We start from the raw sequence: 19,609 nt of genomic DNA, 5'->3' as shown, positions 1-19,609 counted from the left end.
ACCCCTTTCAAATCTCTCTTTTGATAAAATTGTTAATAGTATATTGTTATTACACTGCCTTCATTAAGGGAATCGTCTGTAGCAAGAACATCAGCAACAAAAAAATGAATTTTAAGCAGCAAACACCCAAGTTAATGATTTTAGCTGAGTCTGTCAAACATAAGAGCGTAGCTTGCCAATTAAGTTTCTTTAAAGATTTACTCCCAGAGGTAAGTTCTCTGCTGTTATCTATGTACGATGACTAAAAGTCTCTGAATAATTAGTGGATCGATATCTGCGTCCTGAGATTCATGCGGTGGTTTGCATGAAGAGGCCACTGCGCTGGAACATATATCCCGTTGCACTGGCGCTCAAATTTTTCTTGTGGGGAATAGTAATTCCACTGCTAAGTTGGGCATGTGTAAGCGCTTCCGAACAGAAAAAGTTATAGAACATTAAGAAGCTAATAGTCAAGTGAGAGAAGCATCAAAGACATTAATGTACTTTGAAAACTGTACTAAACTTGAAATCTTAATAGGAAATTTGAAATCTATACTAAAATTTTTAAGTCTTTGAAATGTATATTATGTATTGCACTAAATGACTATTTTGTCTTCAATTACAAATTATTAAAAATAAATACAATTTAATTAAATTAATTTATAAAAGAAATTAATTTGGAATTTGCTAAATTGTTTTTTGAAAATGATGAATTGATTTATTATATATAATATTAATCAGTAAATAAAATATTTAATTCAGATAAAATAAATAAAATAAATAAAATCTGCCCTTAATTAATAATTAATTAAAAGTTAAATTATAAACACAAAATAATTAAATTAATTTTATGCTAGAAAAGTATTTTAAAAATCACTGTTTATAAATTAGATATTGAAATTTTTAGATAATGATGAAGTAGTTTATCATGGATAATATTAATCAATAATGAAAATTAAAATTCAGATAAAAGAAATAAAAATGAGATTTTATAAAACATAAACAATACAAAAAGGACAAAATCAAATTAGTGGCAGTCATATAAAAATTTATTTAAAATTTTGAAGAATCACACGTAACATTTTACCAAAACAAGAATTTCGTAGAATCACAGTTTACCGTCTACGGAGAGATCTGGAAAAGAAGTTATGTGAACAAGAAACTTCGTAAAATCACAATACAATCTCTAAATGCAGTTTCCAATAAAATAGAGATTTTAGTTAACTGTTAAATAAAATTTATTTATAAATTAATTTAAAAACTAAATTCTATTGTTATTAAATCTTATAGACCGTGGATCACAATCCAATAATCTGTTACTCAATTGTGATTAAAAATCTGGTATTATTTAATAATTTAATTTTTAAAATTTATTACATAAAAATTGAAATAAAATTAATTAGAATTAGTCTTTTATGATTTATGTTTAATAAATACTTTAGATAATATTAGTTTTAAATAAATATATAAATCACTAAATATTCTTCAAATTTTTTCATTTAATAAAAAAGTTTAGAAAAATAATTATATATTTTATTTTATTTTTTTAATTGTTTGAGTAAAAGTAACCGGTTTGTGAAAGTCTACGGAAAACAAGAAATCTAGATCGAAAATATCTGTTTAATGATCAAGATGTTGATAACAAGTACAAGAAACAGCTACAACTAATCAGCTAGAACCCTAATTTTGTTTTTAAGTCGGTTGTTGTGGTTTTGCTAAGCGTCTTGTACTTGCTCCTTATTTTCGTGTCTTTCTCCCTTTGAGAAATCGTTTATTTAAAAGGATCCTGAACCCTAATTTCTTGTACGAACTGCCTTCTTCCTTTCCTTTTTCCTTTGATAACTTCCTATTTTATTAATGAATAGTATACAATTATTTGTCGGTTGTTTGTTCTCAAGGTAAAAAATTAGGCTTCTTGCATGTGTTGGTAGGCCTTTTTAACAGGTTGTTTATGATCTTTGGAGGTTGTCTAGAACATTCCATCGAATGACCTGGTCCTCTTAACAACCGGTTAAATATCATCAATAACTTTTTAGCTTTTTCAGACAACCCGTCACATGATTTAACAACTGTTACACGTTGTTTAGTCGATGAATTATTTTTACCCAACAATAATTATCAAGTTTAATAAAACAATAAAAAATTGTGAGCTTTTAGCCTTTTAGAAAATAAATCAACAGTTCAAAAAAATCGGCTACGTAACAAATCAATTAATAAAAAATAAATCGATTTTTTAATATAAGTGAACAAAGAAAAAACATAAATCATCAAGAATAACATATAAGTCTACAGTTGAAAAAGTCAATCATATTTATAAGTCAACTTAAAATGAAATAAGTCTACTAAGACCAAACACATCCACGCGAAAAAAATATAAGTCAACAAACAAAACAAACAAGGCAACATCATCAAAAGCCAACTATGTAAAAAACAATCAAACAAAAAAAAAGTCGACAGTTTTAAAATAAATCGATGGAAAAATAAATAAGTCGATGAAAATTAAACTTAAGTCAACCATTCAAATATCAACCTTGTTAATAAATCAATGTAAAATGTAATAAGTCAATAATAAATAAACAAATCAACAAAAAAACAAATATAAATCGATGAACAAGAAAAAATAAGTCAACCGTTAAAGAAATCGACTATGTTAAAAATCTACTAGCCATAACATAAGTCAACTGTTTAAATATAAGTCGATAACGAAGATAATTAAGTCAATAGAAGTAAAACATAAAAAGATTGTTCAAAAAGTCGACATTATAAATAAATCAACATTGATTGAAATAAGTCTAAAACATTGATATATATATATATATATTATAAATTGTATAATCTTGAATTATTTATTTTTAAAATTTAAATCTAAATAATATCAACAAAAATATTTAAAGACTTTATTTTTTATTCAAAATTATAAAATCAAAAATTGATTCATGTAATCATTATTTAAAATACAATAAATATGTTTTCGTTAAAATTATTATTTAGGAAAAAAGGTGGCTAGCTTAGCTACATGAATTATAAAAGAAAACATAGTCACACATACCAAGTATACTATTGTGTCCTCAACTACACGGTGTACATGTAATACATGGTTACATGCATGAACTATATGACGTTATGTGGTCAATACCATACAATCCGGTATACCAGTCGATTGACTCTGGTGAAGACCGAAGTTGACTCCGGCATTGACTAAAAAATATACTTTAATTTTTTTCTTTAACAAAAAAATATTAAATCATTAATGGTTTTTCATAATAAAAAATATATTCAATTCAATATCTTAAGAATTTTATATATCTCTAATGTATTCATTCTTATAATTAGTTAATTTTTATTTTAAAGCTAAAATAATAATTTAAATAAAAATCATTGATAGTTATTTTAAAGATGTAATATAAATGTATTTGCAAAAAATACTCTTATTATATACCCTTTTGCAAACATACCCTCAAATCAAATATATTGTTTTGCTAAAATCATTTTTTTGTATCTTTATATTATATATATTAGAAGTAAATATTGTGAATTTATTTTGTTGTTGTTTACATGTTATTAAGAGTATGTAAATTTTATAGTAAAAGTATCTAAAATTTTATACAATATTTACCATTCAAACTTTAGAGTGAAGAGTCATATAATCAATCTTTTGCATATTATTTTTCTAATGAAAGTACTTGAATTTGATTTTATTGATTTTGTAGTATTTAAATAATCTGATTATCAAAGATTTATATATATATATATATATATATATATATAGATATCTTGAAAATAATTATTAATGATTTTTTATTTAATCATTAATTTAGCTTTAAAAATAAAAACTAACTAATTATAAGAATGAATACATTAGAGATATATAAAAATATTTAGATATTGAATTGAATATGTTTCTTAATCATGAAAAACCAAACATGTTTATATATAATATTTATTATTTTTGTTTTTTAATAGAAAAAAAAATTGTTACATGTCGTCTGGTGTACTGGATTGTATGTCTATGGTGTTGATCACATAACGTCATATAGTTCATGCATGTAGCCATATAATACATATACTTTGTGTAGTTGAGAATACAATAATATACTTGTTATGTGTAACCATATTTTCTCGTATACTTCATGTAGCTAGCTATCTTTTTTCCTTTTATTTATTAAATAATTTATTTCGAATTGAACCATTTTTAAAAGTAATTTATTTTTAAAGTTTAATTGTTTTTAAATATAATTTTTATTTTTATTTTTTTTAATTGTTAAAATTGTTTAATAATAAAAGTATTTCTGTCAATTTTCATTTCAAAATGTGTAGTTTTCAAATAATTGTATTTTAATTGTAGTTTTCAAATTTCTTATGAGATTTGGTGTATTTATAAAAATCTCCCTACAGTAAGTCCTCATAGCACATTCACACATGTGAACTCGGTTGTGTATAGTTTTCGACTTCTCACTCTGTTTAAGCAAGCTTCTGTTTTCTTTGCAGATTCTGCTTAGGAGTTGTTCCCGTGAAGAGCTGGCGAAGCTTAAGAAAATTACTGATCGTGCTATAATTGCAGCGTACAATTTGATATTTGAGGCTACTTTTCATCGGGATGCAGGTGCTATATTCAGGTGAACAAGAAAAACTGAGTGGTGATTATTCAGATCACCCCAGTGCAAAACTATGTTGTTGCATGTGGTCACTCTTTGCACAGAGACTGTTTACACTATTTTGGGTAATACTCTTAGCCTTTAAAAAGTTAAATGATCTAAGAAGAAAAGCTAGAATTTTTATGTGAATGCGTTCGTTAAATGTTTTGCAGGCTTGGGAGCATGGTTATGGTTTTTAGGCGTAGTCCCATTGATACAATGTCTATCTGTATGCCTTTATCTGAATTCACTCCTGCATCAATGCCTTGTGATATTGTGACTCCAGTCGAGAGATGACATAAAGAGGCAGCATTACATTCCCGATGATCTCACTTGAATAGTGTCTGAAGCAAACTATTAATACTCTTATTGATGGTAAGGTGCAACATGATATTGCTTAAATATTAAAATCAGACAATGTCATTGGAATCCCCAAGTTGTTGTGACGCTCAAAGTGTTTGGTTCTGATCCGCATATGCTTCGCTGCTTGTCCGTTGACCTTCACCTTACTGGTGTCTTCAGCTGATTTTTCTGATTTCTTTCTTCCCAAGCTAACTATCACCTATTGGAAATAGCGGGATTTATGGGTGGTTGAAGGTGATAATTGAACCATTTTGTACACAACAACTCAAATCAATGAAAAGACTAACATGACTCACTTCGCTTTCAGTCTTGAAGAATCTTTCAAACGACCCCGAAATTTATAAGTTTCATTTCAATCATTGAATGAATTCGGAATCTGTCATTTTCTAACTTGATGGAGCATTATGTGAAATACCAAAATATTTTTTTTTTGGTTAATGTAGCCAAAATATATTAATGTTATTTGAAAGATTTTGATACCTCCAGCGAAGAAAATTGACTGTTCAGGTAATCACGCCGGTTTATAAGGACATGTGGCCCTTTAGATTCCTACCAAAGCAAGTGAAATATTTGACATTTTTTAACGAATAATGTAGCTAATCAATTATTTCCATCTTATTTGTAACTGTTGCGTGACTTTTAAGGAACTTTGATCAGAAGAGTAACCAATTCACGTGAACCGATTCCGTGAAGTAATAAAATTTTGAGAGTTAAAACAAAAGTATCAATTCAGTGCTTTTATTCATTCATCTCCAATATTTTATTACAAATGTAACAAATAAATACACAGCGAGCAAAACAGAGTTCGATTTTCGAACACCCCTTTCGGCTCACCATCTCCAAATTCGATTCCACAAATGGAATTAGTATCCCAAAATAAATCAAATCAATTGAACAAGAATATTAACATAATTTAATAAACTCAATAAAAATGAGAGCTTGATGAACCTTTTTGTTTTTTTTTGTCAGAAGACTAATTATTTATTGGCATGCTTTACGGAGAAGCTCTAACAAAGATACCGCTTTCCTTTTGCCTCTCTCTGTCCCATTGTTCGATAGATCCATCAATGGTACAACCGCGCCAAGTCTACCGATAGTGATCAGTTTCTCGGTGTCTCTCTTACACAGCGAAAGCAATATTGCTGCTGCGTTCTCTCGGTTTCTAGTTTGATCCGTTTGGAGAATACCTATCAATGCGGGCAGAGTATTCGCTTTCACTATCGCGGATTTCGCGTCTAGGTTACTTGCAAGGACCGAGAGTATTGTCAAAGCCTCATCAACCATCCTGTGGCTGCTCGAGTCACTTAGCATCTTAACCAATGCAGTTACTATTCCGGCTCTAACTGCTCGACCTTTATTTCCCTGATAAATGCAGAGATTGAACAATGCCGTGGCTGCATCTTTCTTCCCTCTCGGGGTACCGTTCTCGAGCAGATCCACTAAGGCAGGTATCGCACCGGATCCGCCTATTAAGATCTTGTTCTCATCAGCTAACGAAAGGCTAAAGAGTGTAGCAGCTGCGTTTTCTCTTGCTTCCATGGTTCCGGCTCTAAGGACTTGAACGATTGAGGTGACTGCACCCGAAAACATTATAAGCTCTTTATTGTTTTCATATATAGAAAGGTTGAGAACGCATGTGATTGCGTTTTCCTGCGTTGCAACGTCCTCTGAGGTCAAAAGATTCACTAATACAGGAATCGCTCCTGCTTCTGCAATCAGAATGCGATTGTCCGTGCTTCTCTTTGATAAAGACCTGATTTCGGAAACAGCATTCCTCCGATCCTCTGTTGACCGGCTTGAGAGTCTCTGAACCAATGCCCTGATCACCGACATGTCTCCACGGTTTTTTGACCTGCCATTAATGTAACCTCCGGGTTGCTCAATGTTGTGTTCAGTGCACCACCGAGAGATGAGGCTTCTGAGAACATAGTTTGGCGTAAGCGTAAAGTTTTCGAGTTTCTGCTGAGTCTTCGGACAAGTTAGATTCCCACAGTCGATCCATCTCTGTATGTACGCCCTCTCGTAAGTCTGCCATTGTAGAGAGACAACATCAATAACCAAGCAACAGACAGTAAAAAAAAATTCATAAAAATGTGCTATAGAACTTAAACTCATACCTGTCCTGTAGCCACAATAACAGGATCTTTCATCAGCTCCAAAGACACAGGACAAAGGAAGTCAACCGGAATCGTGAGTTTATCAGATTTCTTCGATTCATCAGTGTTCTTGGTAACCATTTTGTCTAATCTATCAGTATCAGCATCCTTGGATAGATAATAAGCCAATGAAATGGAAGAGCTTCTCCTTAGAGGAGGCGAATCTTGTTTCTCCTCTTCCTCCTCAGCCAAATGAAGTGTTTCTGAAACACTCTCAAGCTTTTCCTCAGCTTTGATCTTAACAATACTGCTAAAACCATCTCTCTCCATCATTGGCTCACATAAAACACTAGAGAAATTGTTTGAGTTCAACGATCCATATCTCTGCATTGCTCTCCTCAACTGCGATCTCGCTAGTTCAACTTGTTCTCCAACTTCGTCAGAGATATCATAAAGATCATATGGAAGATTGCTCAACGCTTTCTCAAGCTTCCATGAAACGCATTGGAACTGGAATGAGATTCTCTTGGCGGCAGCACCATTCTAAACCAAACAAAATCAAAAAACTTTCAGCTAAACCGGAGATAACCGTACTATATAATCAACGGTCTAACTACATTTTAACTAAACCAGCAATTCTATGATTGAATCTGGGAACAAGAACAACAATGAGCAAAATCGTAATATTTGAAATTGGTGCTTACAGAGGAGTCGCGAGCTTGGAATCGAGCTGTGGAGAGAAGACGTTTGGCGGCTTGAAGACCGGAAACAAGATCAGACCACCAATCATTATTATCCGACGAAGAAGAAGCGGCGGAATCGATCGGAGTTGAGTCTCTAATCTCTTCTACCAAATGCGTCAAGAGAGAGACTCGACGGGTGAGATCCGCGCAATCCTTCTTGAACACGCCGGCGTTGAGTTGAGTCTCGACGATATCGGTGATTAGGTCGAGTAGAGAGGCGGGTGAGACGATTCCTCCGGCCATTACGCCGATCAAACTCCGTCGATCGGGGGAAAAAAATGAATTAAAAAGAAGCTTTGGGATTCGCTCTTTTTTTACTCACTCAGGAAAACGAGAGACGTTGCTTTTATTTATCCACGCGACCAATTTTGTCATGAGAGAGAGAAAGGTCGCTGTTACGGCACCGTTTTTGCGAGGACCTACGTCTTGGTCCACCTTTTTCTTTTATTTTCTTTTTCTTTTTTACTCTAAAAAAAAGTAAGGTTAGTTTATGTTACATAAAAAGTCAAAACATTATTTCCGGTAAATTAGTCTGTCTTTTAAAAGAAAAAAGAAAAAAAAAAAAAAAAAAAAAGTAAACCAAATTTTAAAGTTATAAGTTTTTTTTTTTCGGGTGCATTAAGAAAATATAATTGTTAGAGATTTTTATTTATTGGTCACCAAATCTCAAAAGTAGTGTATGTAAGAGTTATATTCGTGGTCGGATGTATTAAAGATATACAATTGTTTATCATAAAGGTTATATAACTAAAACTGTCAATCATATGTATTTTTGTAGAATAATTTCATTTTCAAAAATATAACATATCTATTTTAATTTTTTTTCTTCTAATAATCAATGAAGAATTTAGGGTTTAGGGCTAAATCCTAAAATCTAATTCCACAAAACAATTCTAAAGTCTAAAAACCTTATAAACTGTCAGAAATATCACTTATTATTTTGTTAATAATAATTTCAGATTATTACTTTTCTTTTTTATTAGTTGTCTTTGCAAGTCCAACGATTATTTAATATTAAAAAGAAAAGAATGAGTAGATAAATAAACAAATGAAGAATAAAATAAAGAAATACGAAAAGAAAGAAAGCGAGATTGGCGGTGGTGGATAGAGAGGAGGAGAATGAAGAAGAGAACAAAACAAAAGAGAAGGAAGGATACAGTTGGCGATTGGAATATTATGGTTTATAATGAAACCAAACACACATAATTGAAATGAACCACATACACACACACACACCCCCACACACGCTTTAATTATTATACATTACATAAGAGTGATCGAGCACCATTACATTTTCTTTGCCTGCTTCGTTGTAAAGCCGACCCTTACATATATATTATCATCTCTTTCTTTTTAAATATAGAAAAAGTTGTAATGGGTTTTTTAATAAAAGAAAATATAAACATGATGGGTCAAATCTAATAAGTATTCGGACCACAATGTTAAATTAGTTATCTGTTTATTCTGGCCGGAACCAATTATGAAGTTTTAAAAGATTATCATCATCAATCATTTATTTGTAATATAATTATATGTTCTTCTACGGTTTCTTTGAATTTATTTTGCTCATACGTACTTCAAACAATTTATTCCGTTTTGTATTCTTTTTGGCAATAGATATATAGTACTAGCTAGCTAGGTATTCCTATTTTTTAGAACAAATTAACTAATATACTTGCATGTTACTGCATGTTGTCGTGTACGTGTGTATATAAGAGTCGAGTGACTCGAGTCAATGATCAGTGCACTAAATGGTAGTTCTAACTTACATGGTATTGGTATCAAAGCCTCTCTAAAATCAAAACCTAATTAGTTACTATAAGCTCGTACGTATCATTGGGAGATAGGAACAATCAAAATCCAAAGTGATTGTGGTTCTTCTAGCTCTTTGCTGCAATCGACTTGTGAAAATTACATGGTATGGGGTTTTAAAATTAGGGAATTCTCTCCAGTTATTGGTTTTCCAGAATCAAAGTGGAGATCACAAAAGAGAACTCACCTCAAAGGCTCAAACTCTATATCCGTGACTAGGCGAGAGTGAACGAGGAGTACATCCAACTAATTATGCCGTAGTACTGAACCGTATTAAACGCAATAATAAAACCGTACCCTGATAGCTAATATGTCTATAAGAAATCAAAGAGAGTAGTGAACAACTGACAAATGACAACAAGAAACATTTAATATGATGAAAATATCTCTGCTCCAGACACATAGATAACCCAAAGCCAGCCAATGATAACACTTCACAAGTTGTAATAGACCCTACTTGACAATTAGTACATCAACCATATTATGTACATTTTAATACTTACATTCGTGTCTTTTAAAATACGTAGAATTATTTTGTGCAATAAAAAGAGAGAAGTTGATTTCTACTAGATTTTGTTTTCTTAATTAGCTAGTGTATATTTTTAGTTCAAAAAAAAAAAAAAAATTAGCTAGTGTATATTTAAGATTGAGAATTTAAATAGTTGAAAATGTATGCTTAATGCTTCGTATATCGGTGGGCTGGTGGTGACATACTTCGGTTAGCTTCCAAAGGAATTTGAACCTTGCACTGCCAGTTCGATCCCGTCTAAGATAATTGAGCCCAGTGAGATATTATTATAGTCTGGTCCGGGGTCTCAAGAGCACTATCATAAATTTTCTTAGGTTAAAAAAGTGTGGTGGAATTGGTCTTTTATATGTGTTTTCAGTTTAAGGCCTTTGTACTTTGAGATTTTACATTTTCATATCAAGTGTCGTCAGCTATAAATAAAAGGCTTTTGTTTTAGTGCATAAAAAGGCTTTGTAATGTAGGCATGAACCTTGTTGTATGCTTCGCTACGTTACTACCTGTATGACTTACAATGCCACGGCACATTCCCTTATTTGGCGCATTTTTTCTTATCTTATGAAAACTTTACCGTGACGTGGTGTATTCTGATGTTCTCATTGGTCCGTTATTTTGGATGATGTGGTATGAGAAAAGTCAAAATCAGAACGTTTCAAGGAAATTGTCTATTCATTAATTTATTTATTTTATTCATTAACGGTGTAGAGAGAGACGAGTAGTTTAGGTTGTTGAATGGCGAAGGAACGAGGAAGTGGGAACCACAAGCCGTTCTTGATACTTAACGTGGTTGGCTCATGGTGGCGCGTGGTTCACTCGTGGTGGCGCGTGGCCGCAGTAGCTTTCCATCCCTTGTCAGAAAATCTAAACAAACTCAGAGATATCCATTAAAAAGTTCGTTTCGCTTTGTTCTGTTCTTCATATATATTTTCTTGCAAAACTTCATCTCTCTCTTTTCGTTGTTGATAAAAGTGTAGTTTCATTTCTTGTAATATGGTATTAGGAGAAATGAATAAGGAAGTGATTAAGAATGTGATTAAGCTCTTAACGATGGTGATTTTGATTGGTACTATGGTGATTTGGATCATGATGCCAACGTCTACTTACAAGAAAATCTGGTTAAAATCCATGCGTGCCAAGCTCGGCGAATCGATTTATTTCGGGAGACCAGGTAAATTCACATCACTTTTCTTGAAAAGTCGCCATCGATCTAATCTGTTTTTTTTTTTTAAATTAGTTTTTTTTAACAAATATCATTTTCTATTATTAGGAGTAAACCTTTTGGTTTACATGTTTCCAATGATTCTATTGGCTTTTCTTGGATCTATTTACCTTCACTTGAAGAAACAAACGACAGTTAGCCAATTAAATAGGTAATTAAACACTTAAACTACCAATTGATTATTATCTAATTAACAAATTTTTATATTGATATATATTTTTATGTTAATTAAAAAAGTGGAGTGGAGAGGAAGAAGAGAAACAAGTTTGGTGCATTGAAAAAACCAATGCTGGTGAAGGGATTAGGAATAGTGACAGTGACTGAGGTTATGTTCTTGACGATGTTTTTGGCTCTTCTTCTTTGGAGCTTAGCCAATTACTTTTACGTTACCTTTTCCACCATCACTCCTCAATCAATTCCAACTGATGGAGATAACTTGTAAGTTCCTTTTATATATGGATTTTTTTTTGCCATGAACGTTTATTTTGTATGTATCGCGAAATATACATACACCATATAGTTTACATATAATAATCATGTAGATTCATTTAACACTTAGCTAGGCTTATTATTTAGTTGAATTGCAGGGATGCTTTTCATAATATTGTGGGTCTGAAATTTTGAGTTAGTCAGAATTCAATAGGAAACTCAAATAAATATAGAAAATAATAACATAATTGATTGACCTGTAATTCTCTGAATCATTCAAATATATATATCGTATATCGTAAACAATTTGGCCTTTTTTATAAACGAATTATGTGATGTTTTTTGTATATTTCAAGTTAACCATTTTTAAAATGTTACTGTACTTTTGTATTGAAATATATATGATACTCTTACGTGTTTATTTTATATATGGCGAAAACTCAAAAGATGGCAAGCGAGGCTGAAATCAATAGCAGTAAGGTTAGGTCTAACAGGGAACATATGCTTGGGGTTCTTGTTCTATCCGGTAGCGCGTGGCTCATCGTTGCTGACTGCAGTTGGGCTTACGTCGGAGTCAAGCATCAAGTACCATATATGGCTCGGTAACTTGGTCATGACCTTATTGACCAGCCACGGTCTTTGTTTTTGTCTCTACTGGATATCCACAAATCAAGTCTCTCAGGTTAGTTAGTCTATATGGGTTATTATAAGTTTGGCAAAATTTTGGTTATATTTGGTTTTAACTATAACTCTGACTTATATATACATATATCTATCTACACTTGTATGCAGTGTACAACATGATTAATTAACAAGTTTAATTAAGAAGTTAAGTTGTGCTTGATTCTAATGCTCAGTGCTACCCCTACTTGTTCGTATGAATAGATGTTGGAGTGGGATAGGACAGGTATCTCGCATTTAGCCGGAGAGATAGCTCTGGTGGCCGGACTTTTGATGTGGACCACCACATTCCCGGCGATTAGAAGGAGATACTTCGAAGTCTTCTTCTACACTCATTATCTCTACATGGTCTTCATGCTCTTCTTTGTCTTCCACGTTGGCATCTCTTACTCGTTGATCTCATTTCCCGGTTTCTACATCTTCATCGTCGATCGTTTCTTGAGATTTCTCCAGTCACGCAACAATGTCAAGCTAGTCTCTGCTCGTGTTCTTCCTTGTGAAACCGTCGAGCTCAATTTCTCCAAAAACCCTAGTGAGTTTTAACTAACGATCCCTCTGTTTAGTGATCTTCTTCAATTGATTATCTATTTCAAGAATTATATGCTAAACATGTTAATGCAGTGCTGATCTATAGTCCGACGAGTACATTGTTCGTGAACATACCGAGTATTTCGAAGCTGCAGTGGCATCCATTTACGATAACTTCTAGTAGCAAACTCGAACCAAAGAAGCTAAGTGTTATGATCAAGTGCCAAGGCAAATGGTCCACTAAGCTTTACCATATGCTTTCTTCTTCTGATCCGATCGACCACCTTGCTGTTTCCGTCGAGGGACCCTACGGTCCAGCTTCCACTGATTACTTACGGTAATAAACCTAAATCCCAATCAGAGAAGTCCAACATTCGATCCCTTGCAACACAAGTAACATAGCTCTGTTTTTTTTATTTCGCAGACATGATACTCTTGTGATGGTTAGTGGAGGTAGTGGGATTACACCATTCATCTCCATAATCCGCGATCTACTCTACATAAGCTCAACGAACACTTGTAAAATCCCAAAGATGACCTTAATCTGTGCCTTCAAGACCTCTTCCGACCTCTCCATGCTCAACCTAATCTTACCAATCTCCACAGAGATCCCCTCCTTTGTAGATATCCAGATCAAAGCCTTCGTCACCCGAGAGAAAGAATCAACTTGCAATATGAATATCATCAAAACCCTAGATTTCAAACCATATGTCTCAGACCAACCCATCTCACCAATCCTCGGATCCAACTCCTGGCTATGGCTCGCCACCATCCTCTCTTCTTCATTCATGATCTTTATCATCATCATCGCAATCATCACAAGATATCACATCTACCCAATAGATCAAAGCTCGAAAAAGTACACTGCGGCTTATAAATCTCTCATTTACCTTCTAGCAATCTCCATTAGCGTGGTGGCTACGTCTATGGTCGCTATGTTGTGTAACAAAAAGAATTATTATAAGGAAAAAGATGAAAACGATGACGCATTTTCTCCATTGATGATCGAGACCTCGCCAGATCAGTTGCTATCGGAAGTCACCAACATTCACTATGGAGAAAGGCCTAATCTTAAAAGTAAGTCTACTTATCGAATATACATAACATTTTCATACATGTATTAGACTTGTAGAGTATATTACTTTTTCTATTTCTCACGCTGTTCATTGTGTGAAAGCAGAGCTCCTAGTTGGTTTAAATGGTTCAAGCGTCGGAGTTCTTGTTTGTGGTCCAAGGAAGATGAGAGAAGAGGTTGCAAATATTTGTTCCTTTGGTTCGGCTGAGAATCTTCAATTTGAATCTATCAGTTTCACCTGGTGATTTTTTTTTTTGATTGGTGTAAAAGAAAATGATTGGGGAGTAATTTGATCCCTCTCATTATAATGTTATCGTTTGTGTTTGTTTTCTCTTAGTCGATGATAATAACTACAGTAGGTTTATACAAACTTTTTCTCCAACTTATTTTTATAATGTTTTCCTTATGGGTCTAAACTTAGTTTAAAATAAAGGCTTATCAAGTATCATAGAACTCAATGTAATCAATTTAGAAAATTCTTATTATTTCTGAATTTGGATTCATAAGTTGAACAAATTCAGGAAAGAATGGTTCTTTCAACATAGCCAGTACTAATTTTTAGAACTAATTAATTATTACTAGGGATTAATAAAGTAGAGATTATATTATACATTCTCAATGTGTAACATTGTTCTTCTTTTTTTTTTTTTTTTTTATCTTTTGAATACATATCAATTAATGACCTTAAGCGGCCTCATCATCATATTGTCCTCATGGTCCAGTATCTGCAATGTAAAATATATTATTGTCCAATTGAAAAGAAGTTTATGTAATAACGATTACCTAATTCAAAATGTTCTGAACTTACGTGACAATGGTAAATGTAGCCGGGTTCCTGCGTGGCATCGAAAGGGTAAGATGCGTTAGTGTGGATATAAGAAAAGCGTACGAGTATCCTCGTCACATGTCCCGGCATCATCTTGAACACGTTCTTCCAGCCTCTCTCGTGTGCCGTTACCGCAGTCTTTCTCCCTCGTGCGTATTTACTAATCTTGCACTTGACGGCGTCGTTGTGTTTCGTCATGCACTCCTTGAACTCCTCCAATCCTGCCGCCAGTAACTCCGTTTGCTCAACCACTTTGAAAAGTCCGAGATGAATGTGTAACGGATGGTTATCCTCCGTCAAATTTATCACTTCCCACACCTGATTAGTTTTTCACATTTTGTATCATTAAAATTTTTGTAATCAGTTACGTATTAGACCGTTAATTAACACAACGTACCTCAGTGGTTCCTATTTTTGGAGTTTCCGTGACGGGAGCGTCATAGGGCAAGCCGTTGACAAACAAATGAGTTGGCTCATCAGAACTGCTTACGTACTCGTACATAGAGATGTAACGCGTGAGGACTGCGTTCGACACATCACCAGCCGCGTAATCAATAAGCTTCTTGGGAATTATACTTGTGTCATCCTCTGGTTCAGTTTTGAGGATAAATTTCATTACCATGCTGTTTTCTTTGTTGACGGGATCACCACCAGGGTAAGGATAGGGCGCGTCATTAGCGAGTACAACCGTCCTCGACGGCGATTTCGAGAAATCAACGATAACGTCTGCGATTTCTGACGGAGATAAGAGAATCCATTTGGTCACCACAGGTTTTGAGAGATAAGCAGAATCAGAACCTACCACGACGAAATCTAAACCGTTGGAGAAGAAGAATTTGAAGAATCTTGCGTTACTTGCGTTTATGATGCGGAATCTGTATTTCCGACGTCGGACGTTTAGTCGCGGCCACGCTTTTCCATTGACGATGATCACATCGCCGAAATATTCCGGTTGCCATTGCGGGTGAATCGACGGGTTGTTACCAGTTGCGTTCATGTATATTGACCCGTCTTTACGAAAGCTCCGGTCGAAAATAATCAACGGCCGGTCAAATTCATCTCCGGTGGGTAGCCGCAGAGGAGATTCGACGGCGTGGTGGCGAAGAACGTAGGCGCCTACCATACCGGCGAGGTTGTTGATACGGGTCAAACCCATGGCATGGTCGTGGTACCACATGTTACCAGGTTGTTGCATGTTCTCGTAATGCAACGTCGTTTTCGTCCATTTTGGTCCAGTCTCTTTGAAACCGGCAGTGAACCACGCATCAGCGTTTCCATCACTGGCTGGTTCGTGGATTCCGCCGTGTAAGTGAACCACCGTAGGGATTCCACCGTGTTTCGCGGTCGCAGGAGAGATTGTAGGATCCCAAGGAAGAATGTGAGATGAAGGAAGGTGATTTCGCCACGTAATGTATGTGTCTACTCCATACACGGCTTCGATCGTCGGACCAGGAACTGTTGCCTTGCTACGTGATGTACCGTATGCGAACACTTGTGTCGCTGGCAAATCTCTATGAAATTTCTGTCACACCATAAATTTGTTTAGTTATAATCGTTACAAGTGTGCTAACTACTACTATATAGTACTATTTATAAAAGACATTTGTAACTGGGCCTAGGAGAGTTTATAGGCCGAAGCTCGTTATGTCTTTTATTACCAACAGGACTAAATAAGTGAGGTCAAGAGTAAAAACGTATAGACGTATCTCATCATTTCTTTCCAACGACGTAAACAAAGTGAAATACGATTATTCTCACCAATCTAGAAGAATCTGATTCTTTGGGGGAAAAAAAATGGAATGAGGGAAAGAAGAATACCCATTTAGTGGAGAACATGCCGATTTGAAGAGAAGTGGGTTTGAGGATGCCATGAAAAGAGTTAAATCCATGGAGTCTAGGCATATCTGGGAGGTCGTCGACGAACATCTTAAGCTTTCCCACTTCGAATAGCTGATCATCGAGCAGCTCCCCGCACGTGCTACGGAGCCACGTCAATGTTACTATTAGCATCATCACTCTCTTCATCTTCCTCGGAGACAATAGAGATTCCATTTCTGTCAACTCAAGTCTATTGTGTGTGTGTGTCTATGTGAACGATTAACTTCGTATGAGAAATTAAGTTCTTGATCATTAAATTAGATCATATATATAAGGAGAGTATGTGTGTGTTTTATTCGAGAACGTGGTGGTCTCTGGTTCACACCCTTGAGTCTACGAAGTATAGGATCTTTACATTTTTATTCTATCGCTAATCTAATATTGTAAAACTCTTTTATTTATTCTTCAAATGGTTGCATGATGTGCAGATGTCATTTTGCTTTTTTAATATTCAGTGACCTTTCTCTTCAAAGTGTTTATTTTGGGATCTTTTGTTTGTCTTGTATTATTTTATAAAGTTTCACTCATGTCGCACCCTTGTTAGTACCGGATTTAGCTGAGTATGCATTTAATGAAAGTTGCCTATAAATGTTCAATGCTTAATGACCAGTGAGAAATCAAAAAAGTTAATAAAGCTTAATGACAAATGAGAGCCTAACTCGGACGATTCATCCTTTTAGCTTAGCATAGTCTTCGAGGTAGATATGTAGGTAGCTTGATTAGTACGTATAACTATGGGTCTATGGTCGAGAATAGATCTTAAACTCCTTAATTTGGTGGTGGTTAGAAATCAGTTCCGAGTCTTTAAAAATCATATGCTCCTTAAAGCTAGTTTTTTTTTAAAAGTATAAAAATAAAATAATATGTTCGTGTGGGCTTCACAGGTGAAAAAGCTAGTAAGCGACGTATACATAGTTACAAATTAAATAATGGCACACGTAGAAAAGCAGAAAACGCGAACAACATCAATGAAAATTACAACAAGAAAGGCGATTATAAAAAGTAGCTATAAGATATCTATATATGCATGCTATCTTAGATTAGTGCTTTAAACCTCGTAATATTTATAAATTAATACTACAATGTGACACTGAAATTCTTGATTAGTGTGATACGAGAAAGCTCTAGTTAGAGTATAGACACGTTAACATTTAGCAAAGCACCTAATTTACCTTTGCGGACCGGAAAAGAATTGTATACTCGAGAAGTTCAACTTTTTAAATGACAACTTTATGAGTAACTAAGACATAAGCAAGTCTCCGATAGTTTTGAAACCCATAAGATAAACAAAGGCAAACATCCCACGGCTCGTGGCGCAAAAAGTTAGGTACTCTCAAGTGTGAAAGGAATTTGAGAGATGGGTCCACTATCCTAACCTCGACCCTTCTTACGTCTAACTCTTAAGTGTCCATTTGGTAATCCATCATTATGCACAAACCACATTATTATATATAAAGATTAGTACAAGTATGCAAAGGGACCAAACATCAAGTGATGTTATCGTACCAAATGTTATTTCAGTTACCTATAATTTGAGTGTCCTGCGTTGCTATTAATTTGTGTTTAAGAATTGTCATATATTGACTGTATAGAGTTTTCAGGTACAATTAAAATCACAATTAATAAATAAGATGGTTTCGTATGAATAAATTTGGACAACGATTGTGGTGAAAACTCATAATTAAACCATATCAAACACCAAACACCGCTGAGAAATCTCTTCCAGTTTATTGGTGAATGCGGATCAAGCATTCGAAACCAATGTTCAAAATCAAAAACCTCAAACTTAGGATACGATTTAAAAATCGTTTATAAACAGCCAAAATGTTTTGCCTTTTTCGTTTGCATGTTTTTGTCTCCTGGTTGGAGGAATCTTGTGTGACTATCAAGAATTTAATATAGGGCTTCTTTGTGAAAAAGAAACCAAGTTGGACATGTATCTTTCGGCCTAAACATATAGTTGAAATTCATGTGGCCCAAAACATGGTTCAAATCAGTTCAGTATGTTTTCGATTTTCAAGCTCCAAAAGCAAACAAAAAAATCAGCAAATACCGATTTCCATACGTATCTTGTAAGTATCAAAACTAAAAAGCAAAGGATTGATTGATGCATGACCGGCTAAAGACATTTATTTTATAACTAGTCCAATTTTAAAAAACTCGAACTATGTCGCATTAAATAAGAATAGGTGACGCTTATAACGAGACACCTACCGAGAGGCAGCGAGCAGGTGGAATAACTTTTTAGTGGATAGAGAGAATATCTTTTCGAGAGATACACACAAACCACGTTGTGACAAAACCATACCGCTCTAAACGCTCTTCTACAATTGTTTGCACCGCACCAACCACTAAATGTTAAAAAAAAACAAAGAACACAAAGCAAAACATCTCACAAAAAACATCAAATAACATTCTGGGATTTATATATGGAAAAAAGATGGCTAGCTACCTGAAATATTGGAGAATGCATGGTCACACATGCTAAGTATAATATTGTATCATCAACTACACGAAGTATATATATTGCATGGCCACATGCATGAACTATATGACGTTATGTGGTCAACACCATAGACATACAATTCGGTACACCGGTCGAATGATTCCGGCAAAGACCGACATTGACTCCGGCGTTGACTAACATTGACCAAAAAAAATTGTATTTTAATATTTTCTATTAAAAAACAAAATCATAAATTATTATATTAAATTATATATGGGTTTTCATGATTAGAAAACACATTCTATTCAATATCTAATTATTTCTATATCTCTAATGTATTCATTCTTATAATTAGTTACTTTTATTTTTGAAGC

The 19,609-nt window shown here is 34.0% G+C and overlaps 3 protein-coding genes across 3 annotated transcripts; 1 reads left to right on the top strand and 2 right to left on the bottom strand.

Moving 5' to 3' along the window:
* Positions 1–5,696: 5,696 nt before the first annotated feature.
* Positions 5,697–8,389, bottom strand: LOC104756661 (U-box domain-containing protein 11). Its single transcript, XM_087497088.1, has 3 exons — positions 7,777–8,389; positions 7,094–7,615; positions 5,697–7,004 (listed from the first exon to the last, which is right to left on the bottom strand). The coding sequence occupies exons 1-3, from the start codon at positions 8,056–8,058 to the stop codon at positions 5,958–5,960; spliced, it is 1,851 nt and encodes a 616-aa protein (XP_087353214.1). The 5' UTR covers positions 8,059–8,389; the 3' UTR covers positions 5,697–5,957.
* A 2,302-nt stretch (positions 8,390–10,691) lies between these two features.
* LOC104756660 (ferric reduction oxidase 3, mitochondrial-like) lies at positions 10,692–14,517 on the top strand. The gene is made up of 9 exons (XM_010479282.3): positions 10,692–11,044; positions 11,154–11,321; positions 11,421–11,523; positions 11,610–11,810; positions 12,249–12,483; positions 12,687–13,014; positions 13,104–13,347; positions 13,435–14,087; positions 14,191–14,517. The coding sequence occupies exons 1-9, from the start codon at positions 10,948–10,950 to the stop codon at positions 14,328–14,330; spliced, it is 2,169 nt and encodes a 722-aa protein (XP_010477584.1). The 5' UTR covers positions 10,692–10,947; the 3' UTR covers positions 14,331–14,517.
* A 28-nt stretch (positions 14,518–14,545) lies between these two features.
* LOC104756659 (multicopper oxidase LPR1) lies at positions 14,546–17,347 on the bottom strand. Its single transcript, XM_010479281.3, has 4 exons — positions 16,730–17,347; positions 15,309–16,433; positions 14,894–15,229; positions 14,546–14,810 (listed from the first exon to the last, which is right to left on the bottom strand). The coding sequence occupies exons 1-4, from the start codon at positions 16,961–16,963 to the stop codon at positions 14,757–14,759; spliced, it is 1,749 nt and encodes a 582-aa protein (XP_010477583.1). The 5' UTR covers positions 16,964–17,347; the 3' UTR covers positions 14,546–14,756.
* Positions 17,348–19,609: the final 2,262 nt, after the last annotated feature.

This window comes from Camelina sativa, chromosome 17, assembly GCF_030686135.1.
Source record: "Camelina sativa cultivar CO46 ecotype springtype chromosome 17, ASM3068613v1".
In the NCBI taxonomy this organism is placed as follows: Eukaryota; Viridiplantae; Streptophyta; class Magnoliopsida; order Brassicales; family Brassicaceae; genus Camelina; species Camelina sativa.
The sequence above is the reverse complement of the archived record's forward strand: the minus strand, read 5'-3'. Positions and strand labels throughout refer to the sequence as shown.